This window comes from Pan troglodytes, chromosome 20 (genome assembly GCF_028858775.2).
Source record: "Pan troglodytes isolate AG18354 chromosome 20, NHGRI_mPanTro3-v2.0_pri, whole genome shotgun sequence".
NCBI classification, from domain to species: Eukaryota; Metazoa; Chordata; class Mammalia; order Primates; family Hominidae; genus Pan; species Pan troglodytes.
Window position 1 is genome coordinate 52,838,832 of NC_072418.2, and position 16,921 is coordinate 52,855,752.

Genomic DNA, 16,921 nt, shown 5'->3' on the forward strand with positions numbered 1-16,921 from the left:
TACAGGCGTGTGCCACCACACCCGGCTGATTTTTGTAATTTTGGTAGAGATGGGATTCCACCATGTTGGCCAGGCTGGTCTTGAACTCCCGACCTCAGGTGATCTGCCTGCCTTGGCCTCCCAAAGTGCTGGTATTACAGGCGTGAGCCACCGCGCCCGGCCTGATTTGGGGTTTTTGGAAGAGGATAGGGTGCCCTGGGCTGCGGCGGCGACCTGGTAGCTGTGTGGGAACACTTCCCGGACATAACCAAGGTGGAAGGGCCTGCAGAGATGTACTCTGGGGAGCCTGCCCTCCCAGCTGCTGCTTGTGAGAAAAATCACCTCCTGTTCAGCCACTGTCAGCTGGGCTTTCTGTTACTTGCATTAGGGCCCATCTGTGCTTCAGACTCGTGACAGAGGTGGTCGCTGTGATTGCCATTTCCCGGTGGTGCAGGGCGTCCTTCCGGTTCCCTCTGTGCGCACCACCCCCCACCCTCCTCTGGAGCCCCACTGTCCAGGAAGAAGTAAGGGGCAGATTTTTGGGGGGGCTCCAGGATGGGCGTGGCGCCTGCTAACTGCAGGGCTAGTGGTTCCGATGCAGGCAAACTGGGGAAGTAACTGAGCCACGGGGGAGGCTGGACCACACGGCTTTTTCCGAAAATACTTTAATGCGAGGTCCTCGTGTGGGTCGTGTTTTGGAGAGATAACTGGCCTTGGACTGGAGGGTGGCTGCCTTCTTCCTTTGCCAGGTCATGCGAGGGGCTGCTGGCCACCCCATGCACATGCCCCTGCCCCTCCATGTCAGATGCGTGCCCCTCGGGGCTGGCCGTGTCCGATGCAGGCCCCTTCCGGCTGTGGATCTTGATGGCGGCGCGCAGCGCCGACTTGACCGCCGTCTCCACCCAGCCGTGCGGGTAGGCGGTGTGCTCGCCGGCAAAGTAGATGCGGCCATAAGGGACCGTCCAGTAATCCTTTTCGGTTTGCCAGAGCGCCGGCGGCTGTACCACGAAGCCACCCTGGCTGTGCGGGTCCTCCGCCCAACGCTTGACGACGCCGGTGCCGTCCCAGAGCTGGCGCACGACAGGCCCGTGCAATGCCGCCACGTCGTCGAGCGCCAAGCGCAACGCCTCTTCCCGGCTCAAGCCGGCGAACGCCGCCGCCGCGTCCGACCACGTGTACGAGGCCAGCAGCAGCGCGCCCTCGCGCGGCGGCGGGTAGAAAATCATGCGCGACGGGCGATCGGTATTCGAGTGGCCGCCTTCAATGTGCTCCTCGCGCCAGAAGGGCCTGCGGAAGCTTAGGAACACCTTGGTGGCCGGCACGTAGTGCAGCCTCCGCAGCGCCTCCTGCATGTGGCGGGGCAGCGGCGGCGAGAAGTTGATGCGCTTCACTGCCGGTCCGCTCGCCGTCAGCAGCACCACGTCGGCCTTCAGCACCTTCAGATTCCGCGCCGGGGGAGAGGTCTCGATCTGCACGTGCACATCGTGCGGTCCCTGGGTCATCGCCACCACGGGCGCATTCAACAGCACAAGCCCGGACAGCGAGCTCAGCAGCGCGCGCGGCAGCAGGTCCCAGCCACCCACGATGCGGCTGTACCTGCAGGCGGGGCGGGGCGGGGTGGGGGCGTGACCTGGGCTCTGCGGCCCTGCCCCTCTGCTTTGCCCCACCCACCCCGGCAGCGGGCCCCTATGGGCACCGGCCCGCTCCCCTGTCATCCACCTCTCCCTACCCCGCCCGTCCCTGACATCCCGAAGGCCGCAGGAGTAGTGGATTGTGTCACCAGGGACCCCACCACTTCTCCCCTAGGCCGTGTCCTTTTTCTGGGAACCCTTAGCCCCGCGGCCATCAATTAGGCCACGCCCTTCACAACAGCCCCGCCCCCAGACCCAGAGGCTCCTCCCACTCCCGGCTACTTTCCCTGATTGGCCCCGCCCCCCCTCCCCTGCCCGCCAGCCCTGCCCCTTACTGGAGTCTGTCGCTGAGGCAGCTGTGGGCCCGGAGGGCCTCGGCGAAGCTGAGATAGAAGAAGCCATCCTCGGACATCACGTCTCCCAGAAGCTGCACGGCCGGCCGGCTCAGGTTCCCCTCCCCGAGAAGATATTCCTGCAGGTTGGGCACAGGCCGAGGTTAGGGCCCAGGCAGGCTGCACCCCTGAGAAAGCCCCTCCGCAGCTGGGCCTCCTGGTCCCATGACATGTCCTTGGACCGTAGGATCCAGTCCCCGCTCTCTGACAGATGAGGGAAACGGAGGTCCAGAGAGGGGGCGTGTCCAGCCCCCGGGTCAGGCAGGAAGGCGGTGGCAGGACTAGGGTGCCAGGTACCCGCCTTCTGACTCTCTGGGGAAGGCCTCATGGTCACTCTCTTTGCCCTGCATCTCAGCAGAACCAAGATCCCCACTTACCAAGAGCGTGTGCCTTTCAAACTTCTTCATCGCCTTTCTGCAGCCCAGTGCCTTGAGGTCTTTGAGGGCCTGTTGTGGAAGAAGCAGACATGGTGTTGAGCTGCCCGGGCAGCCAGGGTGGAGGCCGGGCCTGGAGCCCACACTCGGCTTCTCCTCGTGGTTCTGCCCACGGCCGGCCATTCACCACTCTCAAGCCCCTGGGCTTTTGCCCACACCATGCCCTCCGTCTTGCCCTCCACGGCAACTCAGATGCCACTACTCCTCCGATATTACCGAACTGTTAACGCCGCCCATCCCCCCTCATTCGGCTGGCCCGGCTGGTCACAGCTCATCCCGGTTGGGTGTTATTTTGCCTATTTCTCAGCCAGCCAGCCAGACTGTGAGCTCCATGGAGGCAGGGATGTGGGCAGCTGGAGAGGAGACTGGGAGAGGGTCCCAGGCGTGCTGTGTCCTCCCGGGGGCTCAGTGATTATTTGTTGCCTGAATCACTGTGGCCACGGACAGAAGCTGGTCCCCTGTGCCACTGGTCAGTGCTGACAGGGCATGATGGCTGAGAAGTTTACCTACCGTCCGTCCCCTGCCCACAGCCCTCCTGTAGCTCCCCAGTGCCTGGAGCCACAGAATTCTTGCCCCTCAGCCTCGTGTTCAAGGCCCCTGCTAGCCCCTCAATGTCTTTTTTTTTTTTTTTTTTTTTTTTGAGATGGAGTGTCGCTCTGTTGCCCAGGCTGGAGTGCAGTGGTGCCATCTCAGCTCACTGAAACCTCTGCCTCCCAGGTTCAAGTGATTCTCCCACCTCAGCCTCCCAAGTAGCTGGGATTACAGGCGCCTGCCACCACAGCTGGCTCATTTTTGCATTTTTAGTAGAGACAGGGTTTCATCATGTTGGTCAGGCTGGTCTCGAACTCCTGACCTCAAGTGATCTGCCTGCCTCGGCCTCCCAAATTGCTGGGATTACAGGCGTGAGCCACTGCGTCTGGCCTCAGTCCATGTCTTTTATGGCAGCTCTGGTTCTGTGAACAGTGTACAGTGCCCAGACCACCTGCCCTCAGGGCTCTCCCACCTACACATCCGGCACCTATTGTTTCCCTGCCTGTCTTTGCATGGCACACGAGTGCCTGTTCTTCAGCACTTTGTTCGAATCTCACCCCCTCCCAGAAGCCTTGCTGCCCCCGTCTAATTTCAGCCTTCTTCTTGGTCCACCTGGCTTCCCCCTTCTGGCCAGGACCTCAGAGGGAAGGCAGTGCCCCTTCACTCACTCATGCATCTCGCATCTCCCAGACTCCCAGACTAGTCAGTGTCAAGGCATAGAAATGACCTGGACATGGCCCCCATCCTGGTCTAGAAGGGGAGATGGGCAAGTGGGCTCTGACCTGGGTGGGGAGGGGATGTTGGGTGTGGCCAGTTCCTCCCTAAAGGTATCAGGGAAGGCTTCCTGGAGGAGCTAGTTCTTGAGGGCTGAGCAGGAGTTCCTGTGTGGGGAAGGGAAAGGCATTCTGGAAAGGGAGGGCGACACACAGGTATAGTGGGTGTGAGGAACACAGAGCTGGGGGCATGTGGACCACCATGAGGACAAAAATTCCTTAGAGGAGAAAAGAGCATGAGGCTGGAGGGGTGCAGAAGGGAAGGCCAGTCAGGGCTCAAAGCTGAGCCTGAAAAGATCAGACTTTGTCCTGGAGGCAGTGGGGAGCCACTGGGGGCTGTGAGCAGCATCACTCTGGGTGTGTGGGAAGACGTTTCTGGTACCAGGCTGGGGAGACTGGAGCCTGGGCAGCTTGAGAGGAGGCTGGGGGAGGGTCCAGGGCAGAGGAGGAGGCCTGAGCTGGGGTGGGCAGAGGGGAGCAGGGCACAAGCGTCAGGGGGCAGGGGTGGGCACTGATGGTGGGGGAGGTGGGCGAGGAGGAGGTCAGGAGGAGGATGGCTCCTAGGGCTCTGCCCGTGGCTGCGGGATGGTGGGGCCATCGTGAGATGGGGGCACTGGGAGGAGGAACAGGTTTAGGGGAAGGTTCTGAGCCCAGTGTCCTGGGGAGGGACACAGATCAGGGTCTCGGGAGGCAGATGTCTCCATCAGCCCATGGATCTATGTTTAAGCCAGAGGTGGAGACTGGGGAGGTTATCCAGGACAGTGTGTAGGTGAAAGGGGAAGAGGCCAAAAGCTGATGCAGCTTTGGGGTCAGCAGTGTTTATGGGGAAGCTAAAGACGGGAGTTGGGGCCGGGGGCAGTGGCTCACGCCTGTAATCCCAGAACTTTGGGAGGCTGAGGCAGGTGGATCACGAGGTCAGGAGTCCAAGATCAGCCTGGCCAAGATGGTGAAACCCCGTCTCTATTAAAAATACAAAAGTTAGCTGGGCGTGGTGGTGAGCGCCTATAATCCCAGCTACTCGGGAGGCTGAGGCAGAGAATTGCTTGAACCTGGGAGGCGGAGGTTGCAGTGAGCTGAAATGGCGCCATTGCACTCCAACCTGGGTGACAGAGTAAGACTCCGTCTCAAAAAAAAAAAAAAAAGAAGGGAGTTGAGAGATGACCCATATGCGTAGAAGCCCCTGGGCTGGCCCATTCTCATTCTCGGATTTCAGTGAGTAGGTCAGTGGTTAGACCTCATGGCACACATCCCCTTGGTAGAATTTCCATCTCCACCAACAGGCACCCCACCCCATGGAGGGGACTGAAGGGATGCCAGAGAGAAGAAAAGCCGGGCCGGGGCGAGCTTAGGAGAAGGACAGAGAAGTCAGGGCGGGAGGAGGGTGCAGGCGGTACCCACCTGGTTGAGAGCCATCTGGTAGATGTCTTCGGGCGAGTGGCCCTTTTCCTGGGGGCGCAAGGCGTAGCCCAGCTTCTCGGGCACCTTCTCCACCACGTAGTTGCGCAGCTTCACTTCGTGCACCTCCGTCCACGTGTTCTTGTCGTACTGGGTGAACTTGGTCAGGTTGAGCCCCAGGCCCTGGCAGAGCTTGTGGAGGATCCTGATCAAGGGAGTGGGTGAGTGAGGGCCGGGCTCCAGGGGGGGGTGGCCTGGTCCCTAGTGGGACTTGGAGAAGAGGGGTGGGAGGGGAGAGTAGCTGGGGACCAGCATGAGGCTGGGGGTGGGGCTAGATTTGGGGTAATCAATGCTGGGGGATGGGAATGAAATGGGGACAAGGCTGGAGGCCTCAGGGCAGTACCAGGATTAGGATTGGGTTAAGAGTGGGATAGAGCCCAGATTAGAATTGGGAAGGGGGACAGAGTTTGGGTTGGACGGGGGTTTGAGATGAAGAAGGGGCCTGGGGCTGGGGTGCCTGAGGGTGTGGGGATGGTGGAGCTGCAGGCCTGGAGGGGCCAGCACAGGAGCTGGCTTTTGCACCAGGCAGGGCCAGCTGGAGGTCTGGTTGGACCAGGTGGCCCGAGCGTTGCCAGAGGCCCAGGGCTGGTGCTGGAGGCAAGACTGAGGTGAGGATTAGGCGAAGGATGGGGTTGGAGGCTGGGTTTGGGAGTCAGAGTGGAAGTTCGGGCCTACTCTAGTGTGGGCATGGAGCTGGGGGGCTAGTTGAGTCTAGGCACACAGGTGGGTGGGTTGCCAGGTCACCTGTGAGAGCTGGGCATGCGCATGGCTCCCAGCTCCCCAATCCAGCCCGTGTTCTGGTCCCGGTAGGTGAAGATGCGGCCCCCGATCCTGTTATCTGCCTCCAGGATGGTGACCTGAGGGAGTCCGTGGGGCGAGGAGGGCCCTTCAGCTCCACCCACTGACCATCCCCTGCCCTCTACCACCCCGTGCCAGCCCCCTGCCTTCTTCCATCCCCACAGTGGCCCAGACCCAGACTAGGAGAGGGTCCCCTTCTGTATGGGAGGTGGGGGAACAGAACTGAGTGAGCAGTTCCAGACTGCAGGAGGAAGGCTGCCAGCTAGACTGCAAAGGGACTTCCCAGCTCGGGGAGTTCGGAGATGACCCATATGTGTAGAAGCCCCTGGGCTGGCCCATTCTCATTCTCGGATTTCAGTGAGTAGGTCAGTGGTTAGACCTCAGGGCACACATCCCCTTGGTAGAGTTTCCCTCTCCACCAACAGGCACCCCACCCCAGGACAGAGGAGCTTTGAGCCAGTGAGACTTCCCTCTGGGATGAAAAACGTGGGACAGGAAAGTCTGGGGCCTCTCAGTGGAGACATGTGACAGCAGGGGGCTTGGGCCTCACCCCCAGACTACGGGGAAAGATAGCCTCTCCCTCCACATCCCCACCTCCACCCCCTCAAGGAGGAACGCGGCCGTGTCCCTGTGCCCAGGGACTCCAGCCTGCAGCAGGAGGGACTCTAGGTAGACTGCAAGCAGTGCTTCCCACCTTGTGTCCAGCATCGCTGAGCACCTTGGCGGCCACCAGCCCGGCCACACCAGCGCCAACCACAATCACCCTCTGGGGCTTCAGGGTCCGATTGAGCCCCCAGGTCACCACCTTGAGCAGCTGCTCATAGTCAGGATCCTGCATGCATTTCTCGAAGGGGTCTTGGCTGCGTTCAGCCTTCCAGTCCCGGGAGGCCACCAGGCTGAGGAGGATGGGGACAAGGACGAGGAGGCGCAGGGCTGGGAGGAGGAGGACAGGGTCAACGGGGTCGTGGCAGGTTGGGGGAGAGGGGTTCTACTCACTTGTTCCAGAGCCCCCTCCCCTGCTTACTCACCCAATGGGGCCATAACTCTCGGTGGGAGATGGTGTCTGGGGTGGAGGAGAAGGGAGGGCTGTTGTGACTGAGGCCTGTGACCGCTGTAGCCTGACTCTGTCTCCCATGGGCTGCCCAGCTGCTCGAGCCGGCCCTCCCCCAGTCACTGTCCTCCTCTCTGGACCTGTGTCCCCTAACCCCATTCCTTCAGAGTCCCCTGGACCGTCCCTGCCTCCCTCCTCACCGGTCTCCACCTCTGCCACAGCTCTCTCGGGTTCCTGTCTCTTTCTCTTCTTTTCCCTCTTTCTTTCCTTTCTTTCTTTCTTTCTTTCTTTCTTTCTTTTTAACAGTCTTTCTCTGCCATCCAGGCTAGAGTGCAGTGGTAAGATCTTGGCTCACTGCAACCTCTGCCTCCCAGGTTCAAGCAATCCTCCCACTTCAGCCTCCCAAGTAACTGGGATTACAGACACCCATAACCAAACCTGGCTAATTTTTGTATTTTTAGTAGAGACGGGGTTTCGCCATGTTGGCCAGGCTGGTCTCGAACTCCTGACCTTAGGTGATCCACCCACCTCGGCCTCCCAAAGTGCTGGGATTCCAGGCATGAGCCCTCGCACCCGGCCTCTTTTCCCTCTTCCTCATCTCCCCGGCTCCTGACTGCTTCTCAGTCCCTATTTCTGTGGGTCCTGTCTCTCTGTCCCCCCACCACTGGCCATGTCACTACCTCCAGCTCTTGGTGACAGCAGGACAGCGCGGTCCTCTCCACCGCCCTCCACTGTCTCTGCTGTGGCCCTTTCTCTCCCCTTAAACTGGCAGAGCCCCGCCCACCCCTCCTTTTGGGAAAGTGGCCGAGGGAAATGAAACTGGTTTCCTGGAGCTGCTCTGGTCCAATGCTCAGAGTCTAGTTGAGGTTGGAGAAAGGGGGTTGGAGGAAGTTAATATCAGTCTATTCACTTCCTTTTGCCCCAGATAGTTCTGGGGTGGTTTGGAGGCCAGAAATAGATGCTCAGGTAACTGTGCCAACAACGGGGAATCCCCTTCGGCTTGCGCCCGTCCCTGATCACCAGGCCACTTGTTTCTATCCTCCCCTGCACTCTCTCCGCCTCCTTGATTCCCACGGGGACAGAGGGGCTACAGGTCCCCGGGCCAGGCCAACTTTCCCCTCCAAGTCCCTCTCCGTCAGGTGTCGCCATGTCCTGCAGGGCCCCCCATGGTTCCACTTCCCTCTCCATTTGCCACCCAGAGCCTCAGTCTCCCCCTCCGTCAAATGGGTGTAGCAGTGGGGCTGGCAGCCGTGGTCCCGGGGTCAGGACGTGGGCTCTGAGCCCGCCCTCCCCTCTGTGGCTCTCGTCTACAGCTGTCAAATGGGGACGTCACAGTGTTTTAGGATCAAGTGAGTGAATCCAGGTTAAGTTCTGTGGCCGGAACCTGGGGTAGTACTGGAAGCTGCTCCTTTGGAAATGCCAGCTGCTGTGGCCGCAGGGGCAGTCAGGGGTTCTGTGAGTGACCACCCGGCAGAGGGAAGCGCCCAGGCTTCACCCATCCCTGCTTTAAGAACCATCTCAGTGCTCAGGGCAGGGAGTGGGGCGGCACCTTGGAGTGGGTGGGGGCGGAGAAACAATAGCAGGGACTTTCCTTGGGGTGGGGGAGAAGGAGCCAGGGGGTCCGTGAGGAGAAAAACCAGAGGGAGGCAGATTCTCTGCAGCAAGGGTCGGGTGGGGGTTGGGGGGCATTACCAAGAAGGAAGATGGGAAACTCCCGCAGTAAATCAAAGAGGGATGCGGTTATGGCCAGGAGGGGCTGGGGGGTGAATGTGAGTAACAAGGCATGTGATGCAGGGGCGGGAGGCCGTGGCAAAGGGAAATGATCAAAGAGCTGGACAGTTCAGGGACCGAAAGAGCTTGGGTCAGCAAAAGAGGGGTGGCTCACGCCTGTAATCCCAGCACTTTGGGAGGTCGAGGCAGGCGGATCACCTGATGTCAGGAGTTCAAGACCAGCCTGGCCAACATGGCAGAACCTCACCTCTACTAAAAATATAAAAATTAGCCGGGCGTGGTGGCATACGCCTGTAGTCCCAACTACTCAGGAGGCTGGGACAGGAGAATTGCTTGAACCCAAGAGGTGGAGGTTGCAGTGAGCTGAGATCGTGCCACTGCACTCTAGCCTGGGTGACAGAGCCAGACTCCATCTCAAAAAATAAAAAATAAAAATAAAAAATAGTAATGAGGGCCGTGTGCGGAGGCTCACTGCTGTAATCCTAGCACTTTGGGAGGCCGAGGTGGGAGGATTGCTTGAGCCCAGGGGCTCGAGACCAGCCTGGCCAAGATGGCGAAACCCTTTCTCTAAAAAAGAAAAAAAAAGAAAAAAATAGTGACAAAAATGTTCCCATGGCGATCACCTGCCTTGGAGGCCGTCTGGTGCTCAGGGCTTTGCACCCATCGTAACCCTCACAATGCCTGCATTTGAGGCCAGGCACAGTGGCTTACGCCTGTAATCCCAGCACTTTGGGAGGCTGAGGTGGGCGGATCACTTGAGGTCAGGAGTTCAAGACCAGCCCGGCCAAAATGATGAAACCCTGTCTCTACCAAAAATATAAAAAATTAGCCAGGCGTGGTGGTGCACACCTGTAATCCCAACTACTCGAGACGCTGAGGCAGGAGAATCGCTTGAACCCGGGAGGCAGAGGTTGCAGTGAGCCGAGATTGCACCGCTGCACTCCAGCCTGGGGGACAGAGTGAGACTCCGTCTCAAAAACAAACAAACAAACAAAAAACCAACAACAATGCCTGCATTTGATAGTTGAGGAAACTGAGGCTTGGAGATGGCGAGAGGGTGGGACAGGAGGACCCTGGGGCACAGAGAGGGGAAAAGGCTTGGCCTAGGTCTCAGAGTTTCATTCACAGTGACATGTCAAGTATGAACGCGGCGGGATTGGGGCCTTATTCGCCTGTGCCTCGGCCTGGGTCCCACAGTGGGGAATGGCAGTGCTGGCATTCCTCACCAGGTCGGGTGGGCCCCAGGTCCCCGGCCCCTGCCCAGTAGCTTGTTCAGTCCTACAGCCGCAAAACAGTGGAAACAACCATGGAAAGGGGTGGAGGCCCACAGCCAACTGGCTCCCAGGGCATGTCCCAGGAGTTTTTGGGTCCCCAGAGTGGGTGGGGCCCTGCACCAATCCCCTTGTCCTTATCACAGAGGGTTGTTGCACAAAACTCCTCTGGCCCCAGGCATATGTGCAGCTCACCTTGGGGGACTTCTGGGTGGTGGTGGTTGTTGTTTTGAGAGATGGGGTTTCGCTCTGTCACTCAGGCTAGAGCACAGTGGCACAATCTCGGCTCACTGCAGCCTCAACCTCCCGGGCTCAAGCAATCCTCCCACTTCAGCCTCCCTAGTAGCTGGGACTACAGGAGTGCACTACCACACCTGTTTTTTTTTTTTTTTTTTTTAATTGAGACGGAGTCTCACTCTGTCACCCAGGCTGGAGTGTAGTGGTGCTATCTAGGCTCACTGCAAGCTCCACCTCCTGGGTTCACGCCATTCTCCTGCCTCAGCTTCCAGAGTAGCTGGGACTACAGGCGCCTGCCACCACATCCGGCTAATTTTTGTATTTTTAGTAGAGATGGGATTTCACCGTGTTAGCCAGGATGGTCTCAATCTCCTGACTTTGTGATCTGCCCGCCTCGGCCTCCCAAAGTGCTGGGATTACAGGCGTGAGCCACCTCGCCCGGCCACACCTGGCTAATTTCTGTGCTGTTTGTAGAGATGGGATTTTGTTATGCTGCCCAGGCTGGTCTTGAACTCCTGGGCTTAAGCGATCCTCCAGCCTCAGTCTCTCGAGTAGCTGGGACCACAGGTGCACACCACCATGCACAGCTAAATTTTTGTACTTTTTCGTAGCGATGGGGCCTTGCTATGTTGCCCAGCCTGGTCTCAAACTCCTGGGCTCAGGTGATCTACCTGCCTTGGCCTCCCAGAGTGCTGGGATTACAAGCATGAGCCACTATGCCCGGCCCCTTTGAGCTTTTTCGTGCATTTCACATCATCTTCATTCAGCATGTATTACTTTTGTAATTAAAGAAAAAAAAATCCCAATTAATGTTAGTTTGAAGCAATACATCAGACAGGCCAGGTGCCCCCAGTGAAGAGCAGAGGGCGCAAGTCAGCTGGTTCAGGATTGATGCCTTTCCAGAATGCTCTGTCGCCCAGGCTGGAGTACAGTGGTGTGATCTCAGTTCACTGCGGCCTCTGCCTCCTGGGTTCAAGTGATTCTCCTGCCTCAGCCTCCCCAGTAGCTGGGATTACAGGTGCGCGCACCATCACGCTCAGCTAATTTTTATATTTTTAGTAGAGACGGGGTTTCTCCATGTTGGACAGGCTGGTCTCGAAGTCCTGACCTCAGGTGATCCGCCCACCTGGGCCTCCCAAAGTGCTGGGATTACAAGTGTGAGCCACCATGCCCAGCCTCCAGAATCATTTCTGATAATACTAAGGAGATTGGTGTTCAGGTTAAATTAGGTTTAGGGATGAGGGTGGAATTAGGGAAAAGCAGTTTGGATAGGTGAGTGGGAGACAGGAGGGAGGTGTGGGGCAGGTGGAGGGAGCGGAGGGGAGGAAAGGCCCAGTCAAGTATCTGTTGACTTCAGCTGGTTTGGGGGTATTCTGGTTTTTTGATGGAGTTTCTGGAAAATAAGGTTAATCCTCCCAGATAATGGTCTTTGGTGGGGCAAATCCTACCTTATTTGGTTGACTTCTAGAACCACAATGATGGTTTCGATGAGGTTTAGGTCATGTCTATACAGCAGCCAGACACCTGGCTCTGGCCCCACTGGGGGCCTCGTGGCCCATCAGGGCAGCTGATGCTGATGAGGGCTGCACAGATGTGCTGGGGACCGGGCCCCTGCCTTACATATATATGCATTCTCTTCTCTGAGTCTGTCCAAAGACCCTAAGTGGTCAGTATTAAAAGTTTCATTGGCCAGACGCGGTGGCTCACTCCTGTCATCATAGCACTTTGGGAGGCCGAGGTGGGCGGGCAGATCACGAGATCAGGAGTTCGAGACCAGCCTGGCCAACATGGTGAAACCCTGTCTCTACTAAAAATACAAAAAAATTAGCCAGGCGTGGTGGCGGGCATCTGTAATCCTAGCTACTCAGGATCCTGAGGCAGGAGAATCGCTTGAGCCTGGGAGGCAGAGGTTGCGGTGAGCCGAGACCGCACCATTGCACTCCAGCCTGGGCTACAGAGCGAGACTCTGTCTCAAAAACAAAACAAAACAAAACAAACACAAAACTTTCACCAAGGCTTGGGTGGGCAGGGCCTGCCCAGGGGATGACCTGGGACCTGGGTGGGAGTCAGGGGGTCCAGGCCCAGATTGGGGAAGGGACTCAGGGATCGGAGGACAGAATTAGTGAGTCCCCCAATCTTTGGCCTGACCCCAGGACAGGGTCCCCCTTCCCATGGAACCCTCCTTCCTGTTTCCAGAACATCCCAGGGCCCCGGGTGGGGGCACTCACTGCATGGCTGCCTCTGGGGGGCTCTCTCAGCACCCATGGCCTTTATGGTTAGCCCAGGACAGAAGTCATCGTTGGGCATGTGCGGAATCAAGGTGAATGATGGTGGCTTTGTCCTTGTTAGATCAGAGATGCCAAGTTCCTGATATTGGGGTCAGAGCAGCTGGGAGGCTGTGAAAGGCAGGTCCCCCTTTCTCAGAAGTGTTTTATTATGGAAACTTTCAAACATCTAAAACCAGAGTGAGCAGGGGATGAACCCAGGTGAATTCATGGCTTCACACAGCCCTTGTCTCACTCACACCCTCCCCGCCCCCTCACTGGATTTCTTTTAGAGCAAGTCCCAGGCACCATATTGTCTTCTGATTTTTTGGGACTGAGTCTCGTTCTGTCACCCAGGCCGGAGTGCAGTGGCACAATCTCAGCTCACTGCAACCTCCACCTCCTGGGTTCAAGTGGTTCTCCTGCCTCAACCTCCCGAGGAGCTGCGATTACAGGTACAGGCCACCACGCCCAGCTAATTTTTGTATTTTTAGTAGAGACAGGGTTTCACCATGTTGGCTGGGCTGGTCTCGAACTCCTGACTTCAGGTGATCCCTCCCATCTTGGCCTCCCAAAGTGCTGGGATTACAAGGCTGAGCCACTGCACCTGACCATGTTTTGCTTTTTAAAAACTACAATATCATTATCATATTTTAAGATGGCAGCCATTTCTTTTTTTTTTTTTTTTTTTTTGAGATGGAGTCTCGCTCAGTTGCCCAGGCTGGAGTGCAGTGGCACGATCTCGGCTCACTGCAAGCTCCAGATGGCAGCCATTTCTTAATATTATTAAATCAATGTTCACGTTTCCTGGAATAGCTCATCACTGAAAAACAAAACAAAACAAAACAAAAAAACAGTTTAGGCCGGGCATGGTGGCTGACACCTGCAATCACAGTACTTTGGGAGGCCGAGGTGAGCGGATCACCTGAGGTCAGGAGCTCAAGACCAGCCTGGGCAACATGGTGAAACCCCATCTCTACTAAAAATACAAAAATTAGCCAGGCGTGGTGGCGGGCACCTCTGTAATCCCAGCTACTCAGGAGGCTGAGGCAGGAGAATCACTTGAAACTGGGAGGCAGCGGTCGCTATGAGTTGAGATCATGCCACTCCAGCCTAGGCGACAGAGCGGGACTCCATCTCAAAAAAAAAAAAAAGGCCAGGTGTGGTGGCTCATGCCTGTAATCCCAGCACTCTGGGAGGCCGAGACAGGTGGATCACAAGGTCAGGAGATCAAGACCATCCTGGCCAACATGGTAAAACCCTGTCTCTACTAAAAATACGAAAATTAGCTGGGTGTGGTGGTGCACGCCTGTAGTCCCAGCTACTCAGGAGGCTGAGGCAGGAGAATCGCTTGAACCCGGGAGGCAGAGATTGCAGTGAGCCGAGATCACACCACTGCACGCCAGCCTGAGCAACAGAGCAGGACTCTCTGAAAAAAAAAAAACAACAAAACAAAAAACGGTTGGTTTGTCAAGATGCAAATCACAGTCCATATTGCATTTGAGTGACATTGTCTTGGTCAGTAAGTGTCACTATCAGTTCTGTGGATTCAAGGGAACTAGGGTATCTGAGGTGACCCCAGGGCACCAGGCTAGTGCCCATCACGGCAGCGCACCCGGTCTGCTTCTTGCCTCGGGAAATCTTTGGCATCTGAGAGGGTTCAACCTGATGGGGTCTGGAGGGGAGATGGGACAAGGGCGCCCATGTGGGTCACTGTGTTTGAAGTCACCAGGGCCCTGGTGTGCAGAAGCCAAGGGTGTGGTCCTGTGGGACAGGCAGGGGAACAGCCGGGGTCACTGAAACCTGGCTGGGGGGCTGGCTGCTGCGCAAGAAGCAGACCTCGCTTCCGAGCGTGAGGGCTTTGCTCCCTGGGAGGTTCTGTGGAGAGCCGCTGCCCTGAGTCTGAGGGGCAGATTTTTAAAGCACCCTGACATTTTTGGGGTTTACTGAAAACTTGGGAGCAGTGGTGTGCTGAAGCTGAGTCATACCAGGTCATAAGAGCTGATTTACATTTTCAGGAGTTTCGGGTTTTGCTTTGCAAGCCACTCATTACTAAAAAATAAATTGTATTGATGATTAGTTTTTACTAAAATGAATAAAAAGTCATCATTCCCTCATGGTTTGACTACATATTATACTATTATATGTGCTGGGTTTTTTTTTTTTTTTTTTTTTTTTTTTGAGACAGGGTCTCACTTTTGTTACCCAGGCTGGAGTGCAGTGGTACGATCTCGGCTCACTGCAATGTCTGCCTCCCAGGTTCATGTGATCCTCCCACCTCAGCCTCCAAGTATCTGAAACTACAGGCAGGAGCCACTACGCCAGGCTAATTTTTGTATTTTTGTAGAGACGAGGTTTCGCCATGTTGCCCAGGCTGGTCTCAAACTCCAGACCCCAAGTAATCTACTCCCCTTGGCCTCCCCAAAATGTCGGGATTACAGGCATGAGCCACCACACCCAGCCCCCATTTGCCACTCTTATCCCTAAACAGGGGAAAGCAAAGCAGTAAGAGCTGAGATTCACCTTTAAAAGCCTCTGATTCCAAATTTAGTCACCAAATGTGTTGTCTTCATATGAATTAATGAGGAACTTAAGGAAAGGCCATTTGTCAGGACTGGGAAGGAAGCACATCTGTGTATTTTCTTCCTGGAAAGGGAAACTGAAATTACGATGGAGCCATCACCCGCGGTGGCACCCAGTCGGTTGCTGATGCTGCTGTGATCTCAGGGTCCCTCCTAGACTCCCCCAGGAGGCCTGTTGGGACCATTTCTCACATGGCTTTGGGGCACAGAGCCTCCTGATTTAATGGAATCACTTGTGTTATTCAGAGTGGGGTGCTCAAGATCCTTTGGGGTATGGGAAGAAAATGCAGAACTTAAAATTTTTTTTTTGAGATGAAGTCTAACTTTGTTGCCCAGGCTGGAGTGCAGTGGCGCGATCTCGGCTCACTGCAACCTCCGCCTCCCAGGTTCAAGTGATTCTCCTGAGTACCTGGGATTACAGGCACCTACCACCACGCCGGGCTAATTTTTGTATTATTTATTTACTTATTTGAGACGGAGTCACTCTTTTGCCCAGGCTGGAGTGCAGTGGCTTGATCTCTGCTCACTGTAAGCTCCGCCTCCCGGGTTCATGCCATTCTCCTGCTTCAGTCTCCCGAGTAGCTGGGACTACAGGCGCCCGCCACCACACCCGGCTAATTTTTTTATATTTTTAGTAGAGACGGGGTTTCACCGTGTTAGCCAGGATGGTCTCGATCTCCTAACCTCGTGATCCGCCCACCTTGGCCTCCCAAAGGGCTGGGATTACAGGCATGAGCCACCGTGCCCAGCCCCTAATTTTTGTATTTTTAGAAGATACGGGGTTTCACCATGTTGGCCAGGCTGGTCTCAAACTCCTGACCTCAGGTGATCCACCCGCCTCGGCCTCCCAAAGCTGGAATTTATTTTAAAAACATAACTATAAGAAAGCAATTAAGCTTTGCTAATGGTTAATATACAAAATAGGAAATAATATGCAAAATAATAGGAAAAATATACATGTACACTTTGGAAATACATGCTCAAATTTTCTCATCATGATTGTGTGGCCCCTGCCAACGACCTTGTGGGCATTTTTTGGTACCTCCAGCACCAGATCAGGATCAGCTCTAAAAATGGATGCTGAACGCACAAATGTAGGTAAAATGCAAACTGCTTCCTACCTCCTAAGGGGACTCAAGGCCTCCCTTCCGGCAGAGGGGACAATATGAGTCAAGGCCTATGAACTGCAGAAAAAGGTCCCTGCTGTAGGTGACAGCTTTCAGAGAGAAGTAGCTGGGTTGTGGGGTCTTCCTCTGGTTTACTGCTCCCACCACACACACCCATGGTTTCTACTTAGACACAACTCTTGTCCTCCAGAGCCCAAGATGGTGCAAGGAAATTTTATTTATTTATTTGAGACGGAGTTTCGCTTTTGTTGCCTAGGCTGGAGTGCAATGGCATGATCTCGGCTCACTGCAACCTCCACCTCTCGGGTTCAAGCGATTCTCCTGCCACAGCCTCCCGAGTAGCTGGGATTACAGGCGCCCGCCACTTAACTCGCCACCAGCTCATGTTTGTATTTTTGGTAGAGATGGGATTTCTCCATGTTGGCCATGCTGGTCTCGAACTCCTGACCTCAGGTGTTCCGCCAGCCTTGGCCTCCCAAAGTGCTGGGATTACAGGTGTGAGCCACCGCACCTGGCCGGTCCAAGGAAATAATGACTCATGATAATGACTTCGGGAGACTTTTGGAACCTGGGCCATGAATCTCCCAAGTGTGGCCCACAGACTGAGATGGAACAGGCAGCAGGAGGCCAAAGGGGTACACTCCACTCCCCACAGCCCAGGAGAT

General features: G+C 56.1%; 1 protein-coding gene across 7 annotated transcripts in view; it reads right to left on the reverse strand.

The window, feature by feature from the left end:
- Window positions 1-628: 628 nt before the first annotated feature.
- The window catches only part of IL4I1 (interleukin 4 induced 1), a 39,660-nt gene continuing 23,367 nt past the window's right edge, over window positions 629-16,921 (reverse strand). For 2 of the 7 annotated variants that reach the window (XM_054672633.1, XM_016936627.2), the window contains 8 exons: window positions 15,071-15,193; window positions 12,512-12,679; window positions 6,688-6,926; window positions 5,940-6,052; window positions 5,139-5,340; window positions 2,380-2,448; window positions 1,946-2,082; window positions 629-1,575 (listed from right to left, as the gene is read on the reverse strand). In XM_054672633.1, the coding sequence (XP_054528608.1) occupies window positions 645-1,575; window positions 1,946-2,082; window positions 2,380-2,448; window positions 5,139-5,340; window positions 5,940-6,052; window positions 6,688-6,926; window positions 12,512-12,590 (1,770 nt within the window). In that variant the 5' untranslated portion in view covers window positions 12,591-12,679; window positions 15,071-15,193 and the 3' untranslated portion in view covers window positions 629-644. Of the gene's footprint in view, window positions 1,576-1,945; window positions 2,083-2,379; window positions 2,449-5,138; window positions 5,341-5,939; window positions 6,053-6,687; window positions 6,927-7,021; window positions 7,246-7,724; window positions 7,859-12,511; window positions 12,738-15,070; window positions 15,194-16,921 lie in introns of those variants that run through there. The other 5 variants (XM_054672634.1, XM_016936628.2, XM_016936629.4 and 2 more) reach the window with 4 other exon arrangements.